At 45.8% G+C, this 24514-nt stretch overlaps 1 protein-coding gene across 1 annotated transcript; it reads right to left on the bottom strand.

The window, feature by feature from the left end:
• Positions 1 to 12424: 12424 nt before the first annotated feature.
• Positions 12425 to 23664, bottom strand: LOC109315960 (cytochrome P450 2D6). The gene is made up of 9 exons (XM_019543924.1): positions 23276 to 23664; positions 19264 to 19435; positions 18061 to 18213; positions 17345 to 17505; positions 16915 to 17243; positions 15736 to 15838; positions 15020 to 15256; positions 13894 to 14035; positions 12425 to 12944 (listed from the first exon to the last, which is right to left on the bottom strand). Exons 1-9 carry the CDS (start codon positions 23486 to 23488, stop codon positions 12766 to 12768), a joined length of 1689 nt encoding a protein of 562 aa, XP_019399469.1. The 5' UTR covers positions 23489 to 23664; the 3' UTR covers positions 12425 to 12765.
• Positions 23665 to 24514: the final 850 nt, after the last annotated feature.

The following is a 24514-nucleotide window of genomic DNA, read 5'->3' as shown; positions in this document are numbered from 1 at the left end:
CAAACCATAGGCTGGGTCATGATTCAGGAGTCACAAACCAAGCTAGCAGATGCAAGAGTAAATATCCCAAAAGCCGAGGTCCAGAAACAGAGCTAAGCAAGGTCAGGAGTCAAACAGCCAGGAGTACAGGATTCAACAAGGCTTACCAGAGCAGAGACTTAGGCACAATCTGCGATGGTGCTATTGAAAATGGCCTTGCCCCATTCATACCGGGAAACCCCTCATTTACCAATGCTGCCAGCAGCAGTCCAGTTTCCTTGAGTCAACTTGACTTACCTGTGACTTGCATAGTTCACTTCCATAGCCTGTTTAACCCTGGACCTTCCTTTATGTTGGTGGCATTTGCAAAAGAAGCCTCCATTCCCTGGGTGCACCTCCACTGTGGTGAGCCTTGGTGAGCTCTGCCCCCCCACGGCTGTCCTTAGGCTCTTTTCACTAGCAAGAATTCACTTCAGACATGCGAGGAGCAAAAGTGGCCTGTGGACAAAGCACCCCACCGGGACTTGCAGTCATCACAGATCAAAGGAGTCCTGTCAGAGCCAGCATCCATTTTTACTCGTTAAATGTGCAGGGGCATAACTGGAGTATTTCATCCTCTGAAATTATAATCCCATTTGCATTCACAAGCCTCATGGTATTAAAAGGCTTTTTTCAATCATAGACCTACCTGCCTCTTGGCTTCCCTTCACTTAGCCTTACATGGTTTCTCTCTGATGGTCTACTGTTAATGAAAAGGGAGGTCAGAGGAGGCAAAGTGAAGTTTACAGAGCTGGTAGCATCTTGAATTAACCTGTGTACTTTTTTGTGGGGATTTAGGACATCTTTGCCATTACCAATTTGTCCTCTGTGCTGCAAGACAATTTGGGAGAAGTTGCACCAGTTTTACACAAAGTACTTCCTGGATGCAGATGGGCAGTTTGTCTTTTTTATCTTTCTCTGCAGGTAAATCAAAGGGCAAGGGCAGGGAAAGGAAGCTCCTAGGAGTTATGAAACAGAGTCTCTCTATCTCCTTTTGGAGGATGTTTTTAATTACCAGGGTGATGTGGTAGCTACATCAGCACAGAGGAGGGGTGACACTCCACCTCTGTACCACTCAGATGAAATAGTGCCTCAAAACATGGTAGGTAGTTCTGGACCCAGAACCAGTTCCCAGTGCTGGAAAGATATAACCAAACAGGAGGGAATTCAGAGAAGACATGCCAAATTTTATGTTGGAGACACTGGTAAGATATTAATATACATCTCTTGTCTTGTAAAGGAGTTTGTATCCCCTTCTCCATGGCTGCGCTTAAGTCCAATTTAGCAGTTAAGCAATTCCTTCTTAAATTTTTGCTCCCTTGAGTAGAAGAGTGACTATGGTTTGGTTAGGGGAAAAATGTGGAATGCATTACCTGGAGTGCAAGTATATTGGTTAATTGGCTACTGATAAAAGAGGAAGGAAACCTGTCTACAGTCCCGCCTTTTATTGTATGATGCCTGAATGCTGCCCCTTGGCCAATTTCAAAATATCTGTAATGCACACGACTACTCTTTCTCTAAGTTTTGCTTCCAGTACAGCTTGCTGTAGAATTATATATTATTCTGAATTATCTCTCATGGAAGAGTGGTAGCAAAGCATAAGCAGAATGTTCTGTGTAAGAGCCAATTTCTTCAATGAACTGTTAAATAGATGTGTGTAGTGCAGTGATTCTCAATCAGGGTGCTACAAGATCCTTTCAAGAGTGCTGCAGGGTGCTATACAATGTTAGCACTGTCAGATGTGCAAACATGGTTCACAGGACAAATCCAGAGCCAGTAAATAGGAAGCCATAACTTTAAAACACATTTTGCCCTGTTGTAGTCATTCCAAGTTCTCTGCAACAGAAAATTACTCTATCCTATTTTCCATAGTCAAAAACCATGGGCTGGCATTTCTGATGGGGGGGGGGGGAAGGGGACAGGAGGGGTTGAGTTAAAAAGTTTGAGGACTGCTGCTGTAGCGAATGGCCTCCAGCACTAGTACACCTCAGAAAGGGAAGGATGTTGTTTGGGGAGCAAATTTGTGGTAATTTTACTCAGGATTTCTTGAGATATTCCTCTGTGCTGAGGGCAGAGACTCTGAAAGATAAAATTCTCAGCATTTTAAAAAGCTTTCTGCACACATCTAGCAGCGTCAGTACTCAGTGCCATAGCACGGTGGGGCAAGAGGGGCAACGGCCCCAGATGTCAAAGTGAAGGGGCACCAACAGCTGCTACCCAGCCAGGATGGGGTGTGGGATGGAGCTGTGAGTGGCTCATTTGGGGGGATGTGGGGACAGGGAAAGGGTGGCTCCCACCGCTGCATGCACTCCCAGGCAAGCATGGTGGGGGGGTGGAGTCTGCCCCCTGGATCTGTGCACAGGGCGAAGATGGGCTGCTGCTGCAGGCTTTGCTGCAAGCAACAAACTTCATTGCTATGGCACTGTCAGTACTTGTCCTTCCAAGTCACAAAGTAGCACTGCTTCTGCCTCTTGCTTGCAAGCAGAGTCCCCCTTTTGGACAGGAAAGAAAGCATGGCCTATGTTGCAGGGCATAACCTCTGCATAGGAGTCAAAGGGGAAAGCTTAGGCCCTGTCTTGACTAGGATAAAGGTCAGTTTCAGCAAGCACAAGAATGAGGAAAGCTCTCATAGACCTGTTTCCATGTGTAATTAGGGGAGCACTGGCTCTGAAGTTGCAGTCATCTTCAATCTCTACACTGTAGATGTGTTTAAAATCATCCGATGTTCTGAGCTGGAAGCCATTGAGATCATCCACTCTGATCTACCTAGCATATCTCATCCTAAATTCCCCTCACTGTAGCCAAACCTCTATGCAGAAAGCAGTGTGTGCTCTGCCAATTGCTGCATTTATGCCTTGCACCAACAAAGCTCCACTGTTCACAGTGAGGGCCAGCAAGTGTGCTTGAAAACATAAGGACATGGGATGGAGGTGAACATAATGCAAGATAGGGCATGGCACGTGAGAACAGGTTTGGCTTTAGGGAAGCAGAGCTGAGGTTGTGTGGGGTAGTACCTTAAAAGTCCTTACTCCCTTGTTTCCAGCAGTTTCAGTGCAGCTACCCCTCCATATCCTGCCTGAGCATGAAACAACGAAGCAGCTTGAACGCTTTGCTGGCATAGTGGGTTGCTATACAATTTCCAGGTGGGGTGCCTGGAGCCAGAAATGGGCCCCTCCCACCACCACTACTTTGCTCTGCCTCCTGGCTGCTCTCATGTAGCAGGGAAACAATAAGGCAAGTCCCTTGGCTGAAAGCTGGTCAGCCCCCCTGGCGACCATGACCAAACTTGCGGGCCACTCCTGCAGCTGAGTGCACAACATCTACTGAGCCAGAACATGTGAGGGGTAGCCTGCATAAGTAGGTCATGGGAGCTGTGTGATAAATCTAAGAGGGACAAAGAAAAAGGTGAGGACACAGGGATGCTCTCCTTTTGGGACAGAAGACCCCAGAAGGAACCGTGCTTCCCCCAGGCACACAGCCTGCTGAAGACACTCCTGAGGCAGTGGTGCAGGCTGCACCCTAATGATTCAGCCAAGTCTAAGTAACTTCCCAGGAGATCAAGGCAAGGCCTTGGCAGAGCCAGGAGAAGCCAGGGCTGCTTTCACTAAACCTGTCCCCTTCTCCCAGTTCCTCTGGGGTGAGATGCACTTTCCTTAGAGCTGAAGTCCAAGCACAGGCATTCTGCTTCTGGGATCAATTGTGGCTCTAAGGATTTCTTCCCTAAAGTTCCTCAAACTAGAGAGTGAGATTGCCCTCCGCTCCCTCCAGCCATGACCCACTCTTGTCAGCAGGACCTTTAGAAGGCTTGAGAGACGCCAGTCAATTGGTGGCCTGTTTTCCTGTTGCAAAAATTTGCGGTTCGTTTCTCGGGAGGCACGCGAAAAGAATCTCAGACACACACTTATTAGCAGCACAAAAGGTGTATTTGCAAATAGGGTCGGAGCAGAGCCAAAGGACTCGGATTACTCCGAACCCCTGAGGAACTTCTCAGCTGGGTTTTATCCCTTCCCTCCTGGGCACGTGTGCAGAAACAGGAACTCTTACAGCTCATTTCCGTTTCATACAAACATGTATGTGACTACGTCACTTCATCCATCGCATGTATATTATAATTAACTACTTAAGTATGCGGGGCGGATAGGCAAATATGCATCAGCTAATTGCGCATGCTCAGAAAGTTCTGTAGGTCACCAAGAGTTGAAATCCCTCCCCCTTTCAAGGACACAGTCAGTTGAATTCCAGCTTCTGTAATCTGCATGAGAAGAACCAGGGGGAGTGTGGGGGAGGGAGTGATTTAGCATAAGAAAAACTGTAGCAAAGCTAGCTAAGAAAGAAAAGTCCTTGGCAGTGTTTTTTCTTATCAGGTACGAGATGCAAACTCTGCATTTCTAACAACACTCCATTTCTAACAATATTCTAACAATACTCCATTTCTAACATTCCTGTGATCTGCGCCTTAGAAATTTGGTTCGTTGGAAAGCAAGCCAGGCTGGAGTAACAGAGCAGGCACTAATCCTGGTATAGCTGGCATTTGGGGCTGGTGCTTCAGGTTTCCTCTGGGGACATGTTCATAACCACACTTGGCATTTCAGACCTTCCTTTGCTGCAAAGCAGTGTTGCTGGTGTCTCAGTGTTTGGAGTGGAAAGCATCAAGCCTCAAATAGGCTCCACTCACCTCCATTTCAGTAATTACCCTTCAGTGTCTCAACACAACACTGGTGTTGACTTCTGTTAAGTCTAAGCCCCACTAGTAGCTATGTGAGACTATGTGAGGTAGCTCAGATTGGGAACTGCCTAGTTCTGCTGTCTCTTCTGCAGTGGTCCCAAAGGTAACCAATTTGGATGCTTTTGGAGAAGGCAGATGCTTTCAGCCATGCAGAGACCTCAGGAGCCAAATTGGTTCTTGCTGTAAAACCAGTCAGGGATGAACCAGGCCTTGGGATATAGATACCACTTCCAGTAATGTTTCTATTGGGAGAATACTCCTTTCAGCCCTACTCAGCAGGTCCCTCTGCAGGCTGAGCTCTGGAAATCACTTTCTGAGAACAGGCTGTGATCTTACAGCAGAGGATCCACTGTTACTGCCCCATTATCTCACGGGGTGGGGTTCTGCTGATGTTCATGTCTCCCTGCAGGATTGCAGCAGAACACATCAGGGGATACGCAGGGGTAAGACATCTCCGTTAACATTAGCGTGGGAGCTCACCAACCTCCCTGATACCTTGTTGTTGCTAAGGCAATAGAAATTACAGCTCTCCTTATTTTATACCTCACACCATTATTCACATCTGCGCCACGCAGCTGTGAGGTGCTGCCAGATGAGGTGGTTAAGCCTCAACCGTGAGTTTACACTCACAGAACTAGGGGCCAAGGCTACATGAAAGGCAAATCAGCAGCAATTCAGGCCTTTGAAGTCCAGCTGGGTGTTTCCTGGGAGGTTTTAGCCACATGCCTGCAATCCATTACCTACAGAAGAGGCAGCAGCTGATAGCAACACCTTTATTTTTGCTGCCTCATGCTTCCTAAAGGAGATTTGAGGATTATGCTCTAAGAAGCTCTTCTCTGTGCAGCTGGCAGTGGGCCTTCTGTTCAGCCCAGGGAAAGCCTTTTTGTTTCATCCCTCATGAAGCTGCAGCAGCTGTTGTTGAGATACGATCCGACTGTCTCTGCCATCTGGCTGGTGGTTTGGGCAACTCATCCCAGTGATCTAAGGGAGAGGTCCTGGGCCAGAGCAGCACCACCAGCAGGTTCACTGGGAACCAGTGAGGACATGTGATGGATTAAGGAGAAAAGAGACACTCAGGCAAGGAAATACCACCTCTCCACTTCTCTGGGTCCAGCATATGCCTGAGTTGGAGTATCCATGTTAGTGTTCATGAAAGGAAGAGAAGCAGCAAAGCAAAGCAGGCCTGCCTCCCTCCATCCTCCCTGGACCTAGTGGCTCTCCTTCCTCTTCTTCTAGGGTCACCACAGGAGGCATAAGCTCCCCTAGCTCTGACTATGAAGTTGTGCATGGGAGGGAGAGGCCAAGCTGAACTCACCCTCTTCCTCATCCTGGAGATCCTGCATGTTTATTCAGAGGTTCCTTCACCCTTCTGTGATAAGAGCTTCTACTTTCTACTACCAGCTAGCCTTACTGCAGAGGTAAGTGCTACAATGCTGGGGAGGTTATTGCAAGCTTCCAGACAAACCTTCCAAGTCCAAACCATCACCCTGCTGAGAGGTCTGCCAGTCAGATGGCTCTTTCATATGACAGACAACTAGGTATGGGGAAGTGCTGGACAATAAGTTATAAGCAGGGTTTGTGTCTTTAGATCCACAGCAACCTTCTACCAGTTGATCTGGCCTCCTGCTCACATTACCTCTCCACCTGCTCCTGCATCACAGCAGATTTTGGCTCTGCTCCATGCTTTGCATCTCTTCCCTCTGCCTCCTCCTCACAGCTACATCCGAGTCAGACAGCTGCCGCCTCTTGCTGCTAGAGGTGACGGGGAGCATCAGCAGCTTCCATGGGCAGTACCTGGCTGCAGTCCCACGGGGTTATTTAAAAAAAAGTGCTGCACAGCCCCTTTATGCCAAGATGGAGGGTGTCAGAAACCTGGGCAAGCTAAATTGCCACCAGCTAGTGGTCTTGGCTGCTAGTTGCCAAACTGCTTCCTGCTGCCCCAACTTGCCTGTATGCATGTGGCTGTAAGTGGATTCATGGTTTTTAAAAGAAAGTGTGGGAACAGTGACCAGGGCTGTAAGGGTGGTTGGACCCTTCTCCCAACCACTCTCCACACCCGAAGTAGCCATATCATGCCCCAGGAGCAGCAGCCAGGGACTTATTTTAAAGCCCTGAACCAGGTAAGAATCTCACCGTCCTCAAACTCAGCATCCTCTCCCTTCCCCTCCATGTGCAGCAGCATCTCTCCTCCCCTGCCCTCCCACTTCTCCTTTCACCCTCCCTACTTACGCATCTAGGTACATGGAGACCCTGTCTGCTGCCACTGCCCAGGCCACCCCTGCCCCACTCCAGCAGGGTCTGCAGGAAGTAACTGCATGGGGAGCCAGGCTTGGCTGGGGACAGCAAAAGATGGGTTCCCCTGTTCCTGTGCCTGCTCCCAAGCTGTCAGGGAATACTGTCACTGCTGCTATCCCAAGTTGAGCCCAGCCCATCTGGAGCAGGGCAGGAGAAGATGTGAACCCCACCACCCCCTGGGTTAGTTGGAGACAGCAGCAGCAGTGAGCAGAGGGGGAGGGAGGAATGGGAAGGAAGGGTACATAACCACTGAGCACAAAGGGGAAGGGAGGGGGTGCTGAGAGGAGAGGTGATGGGATTCTTACCTGCTTCAGAGCTTCAGTAAGTGTTGTCAGGTGTTGCTCCCATGGCAGGGTCTGAAAGGAGGGGGGACCACACTGAGGTACCATCTGAATCCATCCCTGGGCATGCCTACCTCTGGGTTGTTGACTCCTTGTTCCCTGGGTTCTGCTTGCTAGCTCCCTGGCTTCATCTTTGTTCCTGCCTGCTGACTCCTTGTTCCAGACTTCAGCCTGGACCCCTGTGCTCCGGACTGCTTTTCCATTTCCTAACCCCTTATGCTCCAGATGCTGGCTTCTTGACCCCCAACCCACACTCTTGTTCTCCTGACTCCATCCCAGACTTCTGTCAGTCAGCCCCCAGGTGCTGGCTTTGTTGGGCAATTGCCCACATCCCAGTCCTGTGCATCTATAGCTGCTCCTTACCTCCTGGATAGTGACACCATGCTGTAACCCTGGATTCTGTTCCTGGCCCTGACATAGCCCCAGCTCATGATTCTACTCAGGGTGACCACCTGTGTCCTGGGGGCTTATGGACCTTGGCCTCCTGCCCCACCTCCTCCTGATGCCATGGCTCTAGCTGGGACCTTTGCTTCCTGACCTTCTCTCCCGCTAATCCCCAGGGTTGTGACCCTCTGGGTCAAGCTCTGACTACCCACATCCTGGATGCAGAATCTGACAAGGGCATTTTCAGTCCCTTTGGATAGCAATGATACATGCACAGTCCATTCAACTTATGCATTCATTGCATTTGGTTGATTTTTTAGAATAATCCACATCTCCCACTTCCCAGGAGAGGGCCCTAACTACCAAGTTATAGAGCCTGGCAGAGGGATGGCACTCTCCACCTCCTGAAACCAGATTGAATGCAGCAGTCATGGGGCCAAGAGAAGACCAAGGAAGCCAGCCTGACTGTGAACGACTAATGATTACAGCACTGCCATTAGTGGACAGGCAGTCTTGGGATCTAACCCCAGGTGCTAGCACTGCAAGTCATGAGCAATCACTGGCTGCAAAACAGTAGCAATAGTAGAAGTAGGACTCTTACCAATATTACCTTTGTGATTTTGCTTGCCAGCTGCATGACTGTGCCTCCACCACACTCTGCAGCCCCTGGTTTTCTGGCTGATCTGCTCTCGGGCCTCTCTCCATGCTCTGCAGCCTCAGGTTGCTCTAACTCACTCAGGAGCTCTAACTTCTTTGGTGGCCAGGCTACAACTACCAGGTTTTTTCCTGACTCCCTTCTTATACAGCCCAAAAAGGGCAGAGCCAGGAGTGAGCAGGCCCACTGCCTTAAAGGGGCCTCCACCCAGTACTACCACCAACAATTTACGAATAGGAAAGGCTGGAAAAAGTTGCCGAAGGAGCAGAAGCAGATCTTGTGACTGAACATATTGTTTATGAAGAAATGAGGATTAAATAGACAGCCTGCACAGTATGCATGAACACCTAAAACAATTAGGTAACCTACACTTCATTACACTAACGCACATTTGAATGTTGCAAGGGTGGTGAAGGAAGATGTTTGGCTCTACCTGACCTTATTGTTTGGTTCCCGCACCCTCTAGATCATCTTCACATTCGGAATAGCTTTTTCCTTTTAAACTAGACCTACCCTGATGTTCAGCACACCAAATATATTCCACCTGTTCCTCACTACCTGAAGGGCGTTAACAGAGCTTTGGTCCTCTCTATAGCCTGGGAGATGATAGGAAAGTAGAGCTGGAAGGGTCCTCACATCCAGCCCCTTGCTCAAGGCAGGATCATCCCTGGTTAATCATCTCAGCCCAGGGTCTGTACAACCTACTTATGAACATTTCTAGAGATGGATATTCCACAGCTTCTCTGAATAGCCTGTTCCAATGCTTAATCACCCTCATAGTCAGAAAGTTCTTCCTGGTCTTGAATCTACATTTCCTCTGCTGCAGTTTGCCACAGAGAACAGTCTATCTCCTTGCTCTCTATAATCACCCTTCAGCTATTTGAAGACTGTTATCAAACCCCTCTTCAGCCTTCTCTTCTCCAAACTAAACAACACTAGTTCTTTCAGCCTGTCCTAGCCTGCTTCCCAGGCCTCTAATCATCTTTGTTGCTGTATGCTAGACTCTTTCCAAACTCTCCACATCCTTCTTGAAGTGTGGGGCCAAAATTGGACACAGTACTCCAAATGAGGCCTCACCAGCACTTTCATTGTACAGCACGAGTCACTTCCTTTGATCTGCAAGCGATCCTCTTGTTAACACTACTCAGTATGCTCTTGGCACACTGCTGGCTCATACTGAGCTTATACTGTACTGCAACCCAATAAATCCTTCTCTTCAGTATCACAGCCTAGCCAGGTGTTCCCCGGCCTTTAATTACGCAATTGTTCTATCCAATGTGTAGAACTTCACACTTGTTTTTGTTGAATTTAATTTAGTTAATTGCAAACCATTTTTCCAGTCTATCCAGGTAATTCTGGATCCTAGCCCTACCCTCCAGAGTGTCTGCAGCTCCACCCAACTTGGTGTCATCTGCAAATTTGTCACATTATCATAGAAGGAAATCAAACTGAACAGGCACGACTTGCTCTTGATGAATCCACGATAGATGCTCTTGATCAGCTTGGTCTCCTCTAGATGCTTTGAAATATATTCCTTGAGGACCTGTTCCATGATTTTTCTAGTTGTTGAGATCAGGTCAGGCTTGTCTGTAATTTCCCAGAACTTCCTTTTTCTCTTCCTTAAAGATGGGAACTACAGTTGCCCTTTTCCAATTATCCAGGACTCAGGCAACCTCCAAGAGTAGCAAATGGCTTCAAAATTACCTCAGTAAGTTCCTTTAGTACCCTAAGGTGCACCCCATCCACCCCTGCCACCTTGAAAACATCTAGCTTCCCTAAGTAATTCCTAACCTGTTCTTCCACACTCCAGGCTGTTTGTCTTCTTTCCTATCTTTGCCACCAAAAGTGCTCGTCACTGGTAGCTGACCCTATTTGTGAAGCCTGAAGTAAAAAAAAACAACCCAACACATTACTTTAGGCTTCTTTGCAATATCTGTAACTAAGGTTACCTTCATCATACCAAAAGGGTTAAACTTCCCATTCTTCCATTGCATTGGGATAGCTTGCTCCTAACCTTTCTTTTGACAATTGTCCTGTCTTTTAGCTAATCCTGCTCTCTCTCCACCTATTTCACAGCTTTGCAGAATATTTTAACTCTTTTCAAAATCATAGATCCATAGTGGGGACCAATCTTAGCAGCAGTTAGGGTGTAATGAGGTGTGGTGAGTATAGCAAGGTGCCACAAGTCAGAATCAGCCTTGCTCTGACTTCAGGGGGAACAATGCTGTCTTGGAAGAGAGCCAGTCTTGGGTTGAACAGCTTTTGGTAAAGCAGGAAATTGAAGGCGAGATGAAGATTTATCTGTCCCTGCTCTATGCAGCCATAATGCTGGAAAAATCTCTTTCTCCATTTTGCCTCCCCAAAAATAAGGTGCATGTCTTATCTGGGGGTACATGGTATGCAAGAAAATATGGTAACATTTTTCTTCACAGTCTCAGATAACTTTGTTGCACCTTCATCACATTCACCATCACATTTTTCCTTTTAGTGGTGTCTTCTGTAAAGATTTTCTTACCTAGATTTAGACACTAAAAATGTCAGAGATATGCTTATCTTGGTTCATCTGCAGATGGGCCATTCAGCAAGAACCATGCATCAAAGCTGACAAGCAAAGATTCTAAGGTGAAGCTGGATTTTGATCCTCAATTACCTGGGCCAACTTCAAAAGCTTATTTAATAAAAGTTAAAAAAATATAGAAATGTACCTCGCAGGTTCTCTCATCATTAATATTAATACGAACTCTATCAAATGTGATTATTGAGCATATCTTGCTTATTTTCAAGAAGAAATACCTATGTTTAATCATCTATATAAGCTGCATCTGCACTACACCAGATCCACCTGTTATAAAAACACTAAATGACTTGTGACCAAAAGATAACCATCTTACCTTGTCTTTCCTCTTGCCTTCTGAACTCTTGTCATATATAACATTTTCTTGCCTGTTCAGCTAGGAACAGACATTACACATAAGCAAATTTAAGTGATCAGAAACTGGTTTAAACCTGTAACAGAACAGATGCTCAGGGAACATAAATCAGTTTGAAAATGGCTGAAACCAGTTTGAGATAAACCTGGCTGAATGTAGTATCAGACATAACTGATTTGGCTCAAACTAGTTTATGCAATGTCTGTCCCAGACCCCTTTCTGGTTTAAGATAAACCAGCCTTCCCCAGCGTCCCAGCATACTCTGGGCTGGATGGGGCTGTCTGCTCCACAGCAGAACTGGCTCCTTCCCTCTGCTCCCTGGCTGCAGCTCTGGCAGAGACTGCAGGCTGCTTGCCCCCCGCCCCCCGCACTCCCTGCTAACCTTGAATTTCCCCCACCCCTCATGCCGGCTTGTGGTAGATGGAACAAAGGCAGAATCAACAGATAGCTAGTAATGTCCCCCTGTTGTTTTCTTAATGGGGTAATAAACACAGAGTTATGGGTGATAAACACTGTTATCAATTCCCTGCTGGGCTAATCAGAGCATCCTGCTGGGGCCTGGCTATGCCTCTCCCATAGCTCAGTGCTGTGAAGGGGAAAGAAGGGCTTCTCTAGTGCCCCCCGCCGCCCCCCCCAGCTTCTAGCCTAAGCCACTGCAGGCATGTGCCTGCATGTATGGGATATCTGTATGGTTATAAACTGATTTAGCCTAGCCAGGTTAGACTAACCTGCGAAGATTGAATCAAGTCAGGCTCAGGCTTTTTGAACGTCTGTCCCTAGTCTTTATGTCCTTTGCCTCTTCCTCCCTTACCCAAAGTCTGCTCAAGCAAATGTTATAACATACTGCTAAGTAGCTTAGGGTCTACTATAGGCTACCCTGTACCCTATGTTTCTGAAAGTGCCAGAACCTAATCAGAACAGCAGCAAGGCCCTGCATGTTGCATATATTCAGGAAACATGGTTGATGTTGGGACTAAATCATGCAAGCATGATCTCTTCATGTGAGAAAGAATCAAAGACATACTCATCTTTTAATTCCATACTGGTGGCAAGCATGGGCACAGCTACCTCAGGGTCAGTTTGCATCAGCAGAAGACAGTCTGTTTTTATTTACCAAATGTCCTGATCTGCTGCACATACAAGCAGAGGCAAAGTGCACTAGCAAACATAACAGCCAACCTCGTCTCAGGGGGGAAATCACCCTGGTTTTATGCACTTAAATGTGGCAGGAATGTACATGGTGCTAATAGACAAATAGCGTGTGTTTACAGAATCATATCCCATAGCCCATCACTAAAACTGTTTCAGCCCTGGATTCAAATGCAGTCAATAAGCTCTAAAGAGATGTTCTCAAAGAATAAGGCATATACTAAACACTCTTGAAACATCCGAGGAGAACTCGGCAGACATCTGCATTCATCTTAAGATAGCCTGGATCTGGTAGGGATATGGGAAATGTATGATGGCAAAACACCCATCCTCTTGAGGACTGGGTTGGTCCTCAGGGACCTGGAAAGTGAAACACTGCAGGAGGCTGGTGAAGAAGAGGAAGAGCTCCATCCTGGCCAGCTGCTCTCCCAGACAGATACGGCGACCTAAGAGAGAGGGAGTGAGGAGAAGGAGAAGAGGAAGGTGGTGTTGGTGAAAGAGCATGGCAAAGCAACTGTAAGTTATGAGACACTGGAAGGGGAGCTTCCTCATGGCATGACCACAGATTGGAGTGAAGTGGAGAATCTGTCCACACACACACACTTTCTATTCCCAGACTATGTACAGAGGGATTTGGGTGAAATGTCTCTGTGGATTGCTTAACATTCCCTTTCCTTTGGTACCAGAAGATGCAGAGGAAAGCATGAACACAGGACTTTGTCAGGGGAGGTTTTTTTGGTGAGGCTGCTCTAAAAAAGACTCAGAGAAGTAGGCCATCTTCAAATAAAATGCAGTTACATCCTTGAATTAATTTCTTTGAAGTCAACCACCAAAGAGCTCATTTTCTTGTGTGAGCAACCAGAGAAGGCAAAGCTAGGAACCTGGCAGTGAGAGGCAGGCACCAATAGAAAGCACAAGGGAGATGAGTCTGTGTGCTCAATTAGTTATTCAAGGACTAAAATAAAACCCATCAAATAGAACAAATATATTTGGCTTGTAACTTAAAGGATAACACTTATGTCACCCTCGTACCCAGACAGTGTAAGCTCTCCTGTAACATGGCCACAGGTGAGAATCTGCCAAATCAGACATGTGTCAGGCCTTTACCTTTGACAGGACCCCTTATCCCTCTCTGCAGCAGGAAGAGCTGGCTGCATGGCACAGCCCATGGCAGGGGCTGGGTCATAAGCAGCAGCAGCCCACAGTGGCCAAAAGGTTGCCAAGACCTGCTCCAGGCAAGTTGACCATATTTTGGGAGGGAACCAAGGCAGATGGACAGATAAGATGCTCACTTGCTGGCACTGGAAGAGGAAGAGGCAGATTATTCCTCTGGCCCAGTGACACACCTCTGCAGGGATGGTCTCTCCCAGCTGTCCCAGCTGCAGCTGGACTTACCTGCAGAGAAAGGCAGAAAGGCCTCTCGCTTCACAAACTGCCCATCTGCATCCAGGAAGTGCTTTGGGTAAAATTGGTGCGGCTTCTCCCAAAAGGTTTCATCCTTCAACACGGAGGACAAGTTGGTGATGATGACCGTATCCTAGGCAGCCCACAAACAGAAGAGATATGTAAGGACACAAGATATGCCATCCCAGAGCAGAATGACGTCCCTCTGTATTCAGTAGCCCACCTCCTGCCCCTGATTCTCAATTACTAGAGGTTCTCAACCAACCACCTCCCCTGCGGTTCCATGGGACAGGAGCCCCCAAAACATCATTCTGCTGTAACAAGGAAGAGCAGTGCATTCATTACAGGATAGGGCCACTGTTAACCACTTCCCAGAGTCCATGTGAGCCCAGCACAAGAGCTGGAAGAAGAAAATGTGCCGGTCTCTCTGAGCAGCCAAAGGACACAGCCTGAGCTCCTTTCACCTTTGGAACAACAGTGGGAGGCCAGAGCTTCTGAAACAGCAGCCACAGAGCCAGGAGCTCTCCCACATTTCATTTAGGATATTCAGTATCCCATCTCCAGTAGCGGCCACTGTTCAGTCTTCAGGAGACAGAGAACACTTCTGATGCCCCTAATAGTGCAGGGAAATTAGGCCCTGATGTTTGCTATTAAACTTAAAACCCTTTTGGTTCGAGTCCTAACTAACATCGTCATATGGCGGGCATTTGTACCGTGGACTACTGAGAGGCACATTGTGAAAACTATCTGCGTTCCCCAGCACCTCCAAAGCTTGCTGTGAGATTAATTTTAGCACTAGAGAAACAGTCCTAATTCACCAGCTCCAACAATGCTGATTCTCATTTGACTGTGGGGAAAATTGTGATCTTTCCCCAGTCTCAGGCTATAGGCCTGAGCTAAAGGAACTAACTGTAAGGCCAAACTGGGAAGGTAGTATTTCACAATCTCAGCATCTCTAGCAAGGCTGTCAGCGAAGAAGCACAATTAGTGCCAGATGTTGCCACTTAGACCAGAACTGAGATATCCAGTGGTCTCTAAATAGCTATTGCCATCCTGGATTTCAACTGGTGACCTGGAGTTTCTGCAGCCTAGTCCAGGCAACCTGTGCTACACAAACCTTAGGAATGAAGAATCCTTGAAGCTCAGTGTCCCGGTATGTCATGTGAGGCAGTCCAGTGGGAACAATATCCCCATAACACTGTATTTCATGGATCACAGCATTGGCGTAAGGCATATTTGCTTGGTCCAGCATGTTGGGTGACCGATCCCTGCCAATCACCTTATCAATTTCCTCATGAACTTTTCCTGGAAAAGGACATTTTATGTGGGCAAGATATAAGGTATCTAATGGTGAGCATCAGCCCTGGAGGAAAAGGGGGGTATGGACTTCCTCTTGACTTGATATTTTCTGGGGCAGTAACTGTCTCTCTCTTTATGCAGCACCTAGCATGTATGGGGAACAAGACTGAACCGAAACCTTTGGGAACAATTCTTATGTAAACATATACTGCTGCTACTAATACTAATGAATAATTTGATCTGACAGTCAGGTCTTGTGTGAGCTGCAAGAGGTGTAGATGACAACAACTTTGGGCAGGGGGGCTGCTAAGGAGGTGGATTTTATCCAGAGATGCAGGGGGATGCTGGTACAGGTTGAGAGAGAGGAGTCCTAAATACCTTCTGTAGACAGTGGTAGAAGAGGGATCAGAAGCGGTGGGTGAGAATAGGAGCTGAAGGAAATCATGCTCATCTTCAATTACTCGGGGTAACTTATATATTCATCCTCTATTAATTAAACCCAGGGAACAGTCTTGTACCTAGGAGATCTCTCACCTCATCCACACTGTTGGGCCTAAAATGCACAGGTGCCTCCAGCATTGGATTATTTAGGCAACCCAAACTGGACTTTATCAGCACAAGGCTAATAATTCGGCACCTACACAAAAGGAAAGAAGCATAAGAAAGCCCAAGGAATACGTTTTCTTACTCTCGTCCTACTTTCCTTCTAGGCTCACAGAGGGAAACAGAATATAGCTGTAGCAGCAGTCCATCTATTTTAATGTTTTTTCCCCAAAGTACATAAATTTCTAATTTAGGGAAAAGGCTGGAAATGGAAGAGGCCTTTGAACCAGAAGCCTCTGAAAAACAGTTTTTCAATGATCTTCAGAAAGTGTTAATAAGACAGGGCTGTTTAGCTTCTAAGTGGCTAGAGACCACACCCCAAATGGGCTGCAATAATATAAGCCACAGGTCCCCAAGGCCACTGCTAGACATGTACATCCATAGCCTACATCAACACCTGTGCCTGTTCTGTACAGATCCACAAATGGGGGTTTTGCTACCTCAAGGGCTCTAATACTTCTTGCCATACCTTAGCTCTCCTTGATGTTTCCTCCCATTTTCTACCCTCACCTGCTTTGGAAGTATTGAGGTTTCAGAGCTAAAGCTAAAAAGATATAAAAATGAATTGATTGGATTTTTGGCATGAAGTGTTTTTCCAACTAGGTATAGTCGGCAACCTGTAGTTAGCATTTCTCCTGGGACTTGTATAAAAAAAGAAAAAGATAAAAACTATTATGTACCTAGCTGGTTTACATCAATAGTCCAACCTGTTCTACAAGTGAGAGAGCTAAAGATGAGATACAGCATCCACTGGAATTAATGGGTGTTCTTTTCACCAACTTCACTGGATACTGTTTGAAATCTTCAGTACAAAATGGAATCTCCTAGTACCAGCTCATCCTCCAAGTGATTTCTGAGCATGAACTCACTAAGCTAAGAGTCTCAGATACACAACAATCACTTCCTTCTTAGCGTTGCTGCAATCACAGAGGTGCTCCAGATGGAATCCAGGCTGTGTACCAGAACCTCTGAACCATATGAACTTGCAGAACATATTAAAGAAAAGAGTAGGTTGGCTTCCTACCATATTATTTTGTTATTCAGACTTGGGCCACTTGATCCATGTACTAGTGATAAGAGAACGTTGAAAGAGAGAAATGAGCTATTCACTGTACAACGTTGCTTGTAGCATTTGCAGATTGCTTCATATACAAGAGCATATGGGTTGCTTTATATATGAAAGGAACCAACAGAGATTGTTCCTTTACTAGTGTATTCACCAAGCACAAAACTATACATTCAAAGAGGTCCTGTTGGTTTCCTACCTTCTCCATCTCTTGCAGAAATGCATCAGTAAAGTCTCTGATGTGGGTAGAATCCCAGGTCTCTTTGTGCTTCTTCAGAATCGCATCTATTAAGCTCATGGAGGCCCTTTGGTATTGAAACACCTTTTGTGGCACTCGAGGGATGCGAAGCAAAAAAGGCACTTCGTTAAGGAGCTAGAATATCAAAGTGAGCAAGACAAAGGGTTAATAGAACACCATCTGGTTGCTCAATCATTAGCAGCTTCTCCCTGAGTAAATTATCCTTGCTGGTTTACCTGGGGCAAGAATCCACTCTCTTCCTTCATGCTCTGTTGAAAGATTTCCACAAGCCTCTGAAATTTCTCATCATCATAGTCAAAGCGCTCACCAAAGGTAAGAGAGTAGATCACATTGGAAACTGCCTTCTTTACAAGAAAAAGTGGATCAAAAGGGTGACCTGAAAAAAAATAAATTATGACATCATTTTCAATCCCAAATGGATATTCTGTGAAAATAATGACAGGACGTAGACCAGAGCTGGCTACATCATGAATGACACGTGCCCTCAGGGGTTGGGGGGCACGGTGGTGGTGGGAGCATGGTGATACTAAGTGGGGGAGCTCCCACAGATGCCGCTGGCAGCGGCTGGGGTGGGGAGGGTGGCAAGCACTGACCAAGGGTCAGCAACCATCCACAGCTGCTGCTGGCAGCAGCAGCAGCCAGCAGGGATTGCAGACCACCCACAGATGCCACCAGCAGTGTTGGTGGTGGGGTGGTGAGCAGTGACTCCCCACAGGAGCCAGTCGGGGTGAATGTGCACCCCCTATGCATCGCTCCTGGGCTACATGATAGTGCTAGGTGCGTGATCATTATCTTTTTGGTCCCCAGAGCATTTTAATATCTTTATGGATAGAAGGCAACATACAGAAATTAGTATGTCTTTCTTCAGAAATTATTTCCTTATACATGACTTATTTAAATCCAATTCCCCGTCTCCCTGGATGAGACGAACCTTCTTTAGAGCTGAAAGCAGAGCACAGATATCCAGCTTCTTGAGAAATCTGGTTCTCCAAGGATTTCTTTCCCATCCCAAAGTTCTTCAAGGTGCAGAGTGCAAATCTCCTTTGTTGTCTCCAGGCAGGACCATACCTTGAGATTATTAACCCTGAAAGACAATTATTTAACAGGATATATAAAGAGCTCTGTGAACTATATCAGACAAAATTCACTGAAGAGTAACAAAATTGGACTTAGAGAACTGACTTGCAAGGAAAGATGAAAGCAGAAGAATATGTATAGCTTGACAAATGAAAGGGACTTATGGTTTCAACCTTCCCCTGTGTAGCTGGTTAAGAGGAGGAATTAATTTGAAAGGTGCAAAGTGTACCTGGAAGCAATGATATGTAATACAACTTGGAAAAAAATTGGGGTCATTTCCTCAACTTATATAAATTGATGTGATCAATGGTGTTTTGCCAGTATACCAGAGTTGAGGGTATGGGCCTCAGGTCAGAAAGCATTTCCTAAGGATTAAACTGTTGGATAGAACTGCTGGAGATGGTACTGTAGGCAACACTTTTGCCTTGGCTAGAGTGTGGGAGAGGGAAAGTATGGTTTCTCTCAGTTAAAAGTTTGGACTAGATGACATCTGGAGGTACCCTCCAAACCTTCTTGTCTCTGTTTCTATGACAAGCTGTGACTAAAGGTTTCTGAGCTCCAATTTTATGTTGCGGAAGGATGTTATGGAAGGGATTTGTGATAATTCAAGATAGTACCCAGACTAACAAGCCTCCCTTTCAAACTGTATTTCTTTCTACTCTCCCACATATTCACTGTCAGTTCCAGGAGATTCCTTGTAAAAATATATTTCTTTACGACCTGACAAAGCAACATACAGAACATGAGAAACATGAATGAAATAGAAATCCACCAGTTCTGATTATGGGTGACAAGGGGTACAAGTAACCCTGAAAATCTTACTTAACATTACAGAACAGCCACTTCCATTGTACCCAGTAACACTTCAATCTGCTCACTACAGCCAAGAGAAGGGGAGGAAACTATCAGAGGCACTGGTAGAGTCAGGTTCCAGCACAAGAAGCATAAGCAAAGGGACAAGAAAAGAGGCAGCACACTGGCCAATTCCCCTCCAATTTACAAGCCAGTCATCTCAGAACTACGGTCAGAAACCGATGTTAGTTTTCATGGCACTTGCCTTGAGAGCGTTTGTTATAACCTAGATGGGCATATTTAGGAAAATAAGGTCGGTCAGCAAAGTCCTCTGCTTTCTGGACCAGTGCATCCTTCACTGCCTTGTACCCATTCACCACCACCATGTTACTCCAGAAGTACTGAAGACTAAAAACATTCCCAAACTTCTTATTCAGCTGTCAAGAGAGAAAGAAGAAAGAAAAGCTGTTGATTTCTATGGCTGAAAACCAGGTCATGCTTTGTTTTTTTCAGACTGTGATGCTAAAATATATCTAAGTGTTTTGGAGGATCTTGAATGATCTGATGAGGTCCCTTCCAGCCCTAAACTTCTGTGAATCTGTAAAATTATCACAAAGAACTTTAGCAATCAATTAATGATACAAATATTTCTGCAGAGCAACAACTCATGGCAACTTACCACAGCACCTTTCACAGGCAATGGAAAAAACCCACCATTATTAGCTGAAAGTGTAATTTAGGAGAATTTAAGTTAATAGAACACAATTACGCCCAAGGTAAAATTTTGCCAGCAATATCATAAAAAACACCCTTGCAATTTTGAATGACTACAAGAAGTTAGGACTCCTATGGCATCTTCAAAGATAGCCCATGGAACAACTCAGACACAGTTGACCTGAGTAGCTAGTTAACCTGGAGTTGTTCATGTGTTGCCATTCTGAGAAATTGCTTGCACAACGTTCATAATCCTATCACAGCATGGATCGGGGGAGTAGGAGGGGAGCAGTTTCTTTTCTACCTTCACTGATGTGGTTGCTAAATATACAGTGAGATGGCTCACTTTTACATATAAGAAGGAATTTAAAATGTGATACAGTTCTCCTACAAACACCAGAGCAGAGGGCAATGATCTTTAGACCAAGACAAACTATTACCAGTTGTGATTCCAAGGGTTAATGTGTTGATTAGGTTTCTTAAACCAGAACATCATTGTAAAAAGGAGGATCCTATAGCTAGAAAGGACGCAAGAAGGTCACCTTAAGTCCAGAATTTCAGGCCAGGACCTGAATGGCTCTGTGGAGTTGGATGCACCCAAAGATTGTTTGGTGCATATTACCTGCTGAGTTGCAAAGTCCTTTAACCCACCAGCTACCCTGATCCTGGCTCGGCTGTACGCCAATCCAGTTCCATTTCCCTAGAACAGGGGTGCTCAACATTTTTGCCTTGTGGGCCAGATGGGCAGCACCCACATCTGCAGGCTAGATCTAGCCAATGGGCCTAATCTGGGGCAAGGCAGGGCCTGATTCAGCCATGTGAAGGGGGCAGGAGGGCATGGCCGAACCTTGATCCATTTGCATGGGGTGAAGGGGTGTGGTCCAGCCCCAATATGGGCCCTGATATGGCCGTGGGGGGCTTGGGACTTAAGACAGTGGGGGAGGGATGGCAGTATGAATTGCTCCCACAACCAAATTTCCTGATCCACAGGGAATCCTGTGGCATGGATGTCATGGCTCTATGGCCCAGGGGTTGAGTACCCTTGACCTAGAAGAAGTGAGATTACCCTGGCAGCTGTTCAAAATTGCAGCATATACCAATGGCCCCCAAGGGTCATCACAGCAACTGGAGGAAGCAGGGAACAGGGAAACCCTGTTCATGACTTCCAGGTGTTAGAAAGGGGTGGTATAGCCCTTACTATGTAGCTGTCCATCATCAGATGGGAAGAGGGTTCCGCCACCCACATATTGAATGAATTTTCTGGGTTTCGCTACACCAGCTTTTGACTACTTTGTCCCATTCCAATGGTGCCAGAATTTCTCAGGTCTTATCCAGGAAATTGAGAGTTGTAAATACAAGTGTAAAAGAAGTACACTCCTCTGGGACCAAAGTATCACGGGCAGGGAGAACAAATCCATTCTCTGGGTACGAGCATGGAAAATACAAACTCATAATTTACCACTTCCTATTTTTTATGTCATCTACTCCCATAGTGGCCTAGCTGTTAAGGAACAGCACTCCTGCCTCACCAGAGTGGTATCTCTGAACAAGGGGATGATGACCCACCTCTGGAAGGCAGTGACACAGCTACTTCTGTGGTAATGCCGAGTGCTCACCTCCATAGCAGATAAGTATTGTTTAACTAGGATTGAATTCAAAGAGTAATCAAAGACTTAAAAAAAAAATAGACAGGTCAAGGAATGATGAAAGATTAAATGAGCTGTGTCAACTGACTGAATATCCAAGCTATGGAAACAGAATCACTGCCTGCACACATTTGAAAGGTGATAAAGGGAATCATTTTATGGGTGCTGGAGTAAGGAAATGGGTCTAAAAATAGGAAATGTAGTCTCTGAACATCAAGGAACCAACTTGGTCCACACAGGGAGTTAATTCAGGGTAGCCAGCACTGCAAATTGCCACCCTGCCTTACTGGACATTGACCTCCTCCCATAGCCAAGCTTATAGACAGGGGAGCCAGCCCACAGGTGAACTGGTAAAAACCACACTGCCAGTCACTACCAGTGGATAAAGCCCTCAGGCATATACTTAAAAAGAGGTGGCAGGGTGACAGGATAAAATGCCATTTCTATTTCTACTTCCTGCTTTTCTCCAAGTAATAGGAGCTGTTTTCATTTCTGCTTGTGACACAGAAATGGGGCCAAAAAAGAGAGTAGGATGGTTCAACTAAAAAAGTGCTCTTAAAAGCAGTCTCTAGTCAACACTTCAGTGACAAGGATTGTTATAATCTGATTTGATCCTGAAACAAATGGCCTTTCCTACTCCCTGGCAAAAAACCCATGATCCAAGGTCAATTTCTCCACTTAGAAACACAAGTGCAGTGGTGCCAAACTAGAACAGGGCCTATAGAGTTTGCAGGTTCAACCAGAAGACAAAGCAAGATGTATTTCCTTTAAGATGCAACATATTTTCCTTAAAAGAAAAATGGAAGTGTACACTTGCTGAATAATTAATGTCGCTAGAGTTGTGGATATTCTGGCTACAGCAGGCAAGATATTTAAAGCTGTATAGCTGGAGACCCCAACTGTTTCACCTTTGCTGAGACTTTCAAATGCTTCCAGTACTATAGGGCTAGCTTACAGATTACGCTATTCAACAGCCAAATCTCAGAATCAGAGACATCTGTCCTGGGAAAAAAGTTTTCCTATACAATAAGCTTTCTTTAGCTCTGAATTCTCAACTTTTTGAGGCTCAAGGCACCCAGCCTTAAACTCAAGGAGCTCCTTGGAAAATGCCAGCACTTAGTTTTCATTATTTTTTTGACTATGGAAAAATAATACAGGATTTTTTTCTGTTGCAAAAAACTCAGCAAGACCACAACAGGTCAGAATGTTTTTAAGACTATGGATTCCTCTGAAATTTCTGGGTTTATCTTGTGAATTATGTTGGCACACCTAGCAATATTGCACCCCCTAGCACACCTGAAAGGATCTCAAAGGACCCCGTGGTGGCATCCTGGTTGAGAATCAGGGCTGTAGCCCATTTCATCCCAAGGGATCTCAAAGTGCTACAGAGATGGTACTTCTTCACCAGCCACCTTAGGGGTAGAATACTGTCAAAATGCTGCAGGATAATACAAGAGATCAACCAAAGTGAGCTCTTGGCTCATAAGCACTTATGCACCTCTGATTCAGTTAGTCTAGGAGATGCACTTCTATCCTGACTTTTGCATGGGGGGTATAAAAAAAAAGTCAGGCTTGGTTTATATTGCATCTCCCCAAAAAACTACACACAGCATTCAAAGAGGCTGCAAGTAGGGGTATGCATGTCCACATACACACAAACACAGTCTCTGCTCCTGTGCACACAGATCTTAGTTAAAAATTATTCTGGACTTTGGAGTAGAACATTGCCCTCTGGACTCTGAGGCAACTGCAGCCCCATATAAGGTTTCAGGACTAATGGGGTAATGTTCAACCCAACCCCCTACAGGGATCATTACTGTGTTGACAAAGATTTGTGCATGGGAAATAACCTTTCTAGGATTCCCAAACCAGGACCAGCTTCACTCTGGGAAAGGCAGCAGCCCCACTAGCATTTACCTGGTTGAAGGAGAGGTGAGGGTTGTAGAAATCAATCTGCAGCATGTTCCCAAGGAAAGGCAAAGAGGGTGGCCCAGGTGGGTAGCGACTCCAGCTTCTACGGCGCTTTATAAAAACAAATAACAAAGCAAAGGCTGTGAGGGAGAAGCCCAGTATGGGTAAACTGTTCCAGCAAGATGCAAGCTGGGACCAAAACTGGAAAAGGTGCTCCATGATCTCTTTCCTTTCTCCTCAAGTTGTACTCTTTGCTGCTTTCTCCTTTGCTTGTCCGCCTCCCCTCTGTTATCTCACTTTCTTCGACTCATTCCCTTTCCATTGCTTTCTCTCTCTCTCTTTTTATTCATCTGTCCTTCTCTACTCTTCTCCTTTCCAACACCCACCCCCTTTTCCTGGTAGGAAGCCTGGTTCCTGTTTCTCTCTAGCCTCTCCTCTGACATGATGATACAAATCTATGTGGGGAGTGGCTTCTGTAAAAGGGAAACAGGCTTCCTTCGCTATACCCCAGGTTTCTGTTACGTCCTGCTGTTCTATTAAGCATGCACAGCTGGAACAAAGTTCGGAAAAGCCTGGAAGGTGTCAGCTTAACGAACCAATATTATAATTTCCCCCATCATTTTTCCAGCAACTTGATTAACACAATTAACATACATTAAATCAGAGGTTTCTTGCAACATTTCCACATAGCCAGTCTTAGATCTGCTGCTTACTAGATTGGCAAAGAGCTGTGGAAGATAGGACTTTCTTGCATGGTAAAGATTGCAGCCCCTATCACCTGAAGCAGATACCATCAACTGTCACCTGTGGTAGCACTGTAGTGATCACTGGTTGCAGTGATGGACAGAATGCTGATATGTAACCAACTTGTTGAGACAGATGCAGAACTTAGGTTGGGGATAGCTTTAATGTTCAACCAGGCATGAATGAGAAGAATGAAACTATTTTTACTATGGAACAGTAAGCAAGTCGCTGCAGACCTTTTGTCTCTAACTAGCTCCACCTTAACTCCAGGACCATCTCCCAATTCCCACCTTTCTCAGTCTCCTATGTTAAGAGAGCATCTCTAGATTCTAACTACAAGCACCGTGAGTAACCCGATTTTCCGGAATCTTGGAATGAGTTGCATAAACTGTTTAACCAAATCCATTTTCATTTACTGGCTCATTTTTTTACATTGAACTTAAAAGTAAAGCCAGCTATTAACACTGACAAGAACAGGGCAGTTTTCTAAAGGAACTAGTG

This window comes from Crocodylus porosus, unplaced genomic scaffold (assembly GCF_001723895.1).
Source record: "Crocodylus porosus isolate Cpor-Errol unplaced genomic scaffold, CroPor_comp1, whole genome shotgun sequence".
In the NCBI taxonomy this organism is placed as follows: domain Eukaryota; kingdom Metazoa; phylum Chordata; order Crocodylia; family Crocodylidae; genus Crocodylus; species Crocodylus porosus.
The sequence above is the reverse complement of the archived record's forward strand: the minus strand, read 5'-3'. Positions and strand labels throughout refer to the sequence as shown.

Coding starts and splice junctions, on each gene's coding strand:
- LOC109315960 (XM_019543924.1), bottom strand. CDS start 23,488: ATGGAGCACCTTTTCCAGTTTTGGTCCCAGCTTGCATCTTGCTGGAAC. Junction 14,036..15,019: donor AAGGATTCTTCATTCCTAAG/GTTTGTGTAGCA, acceptor TGGGCTGCCTAG/GATACGGTCATCATCACCAA. Junction 12,945..13,893: donor CTTTCTGCCTTTCTCTGCAG/GTAAGTCCAGCT, acceptor CCTCTCTCTTAG/GTCGCCGTATCTGTCTGGGA.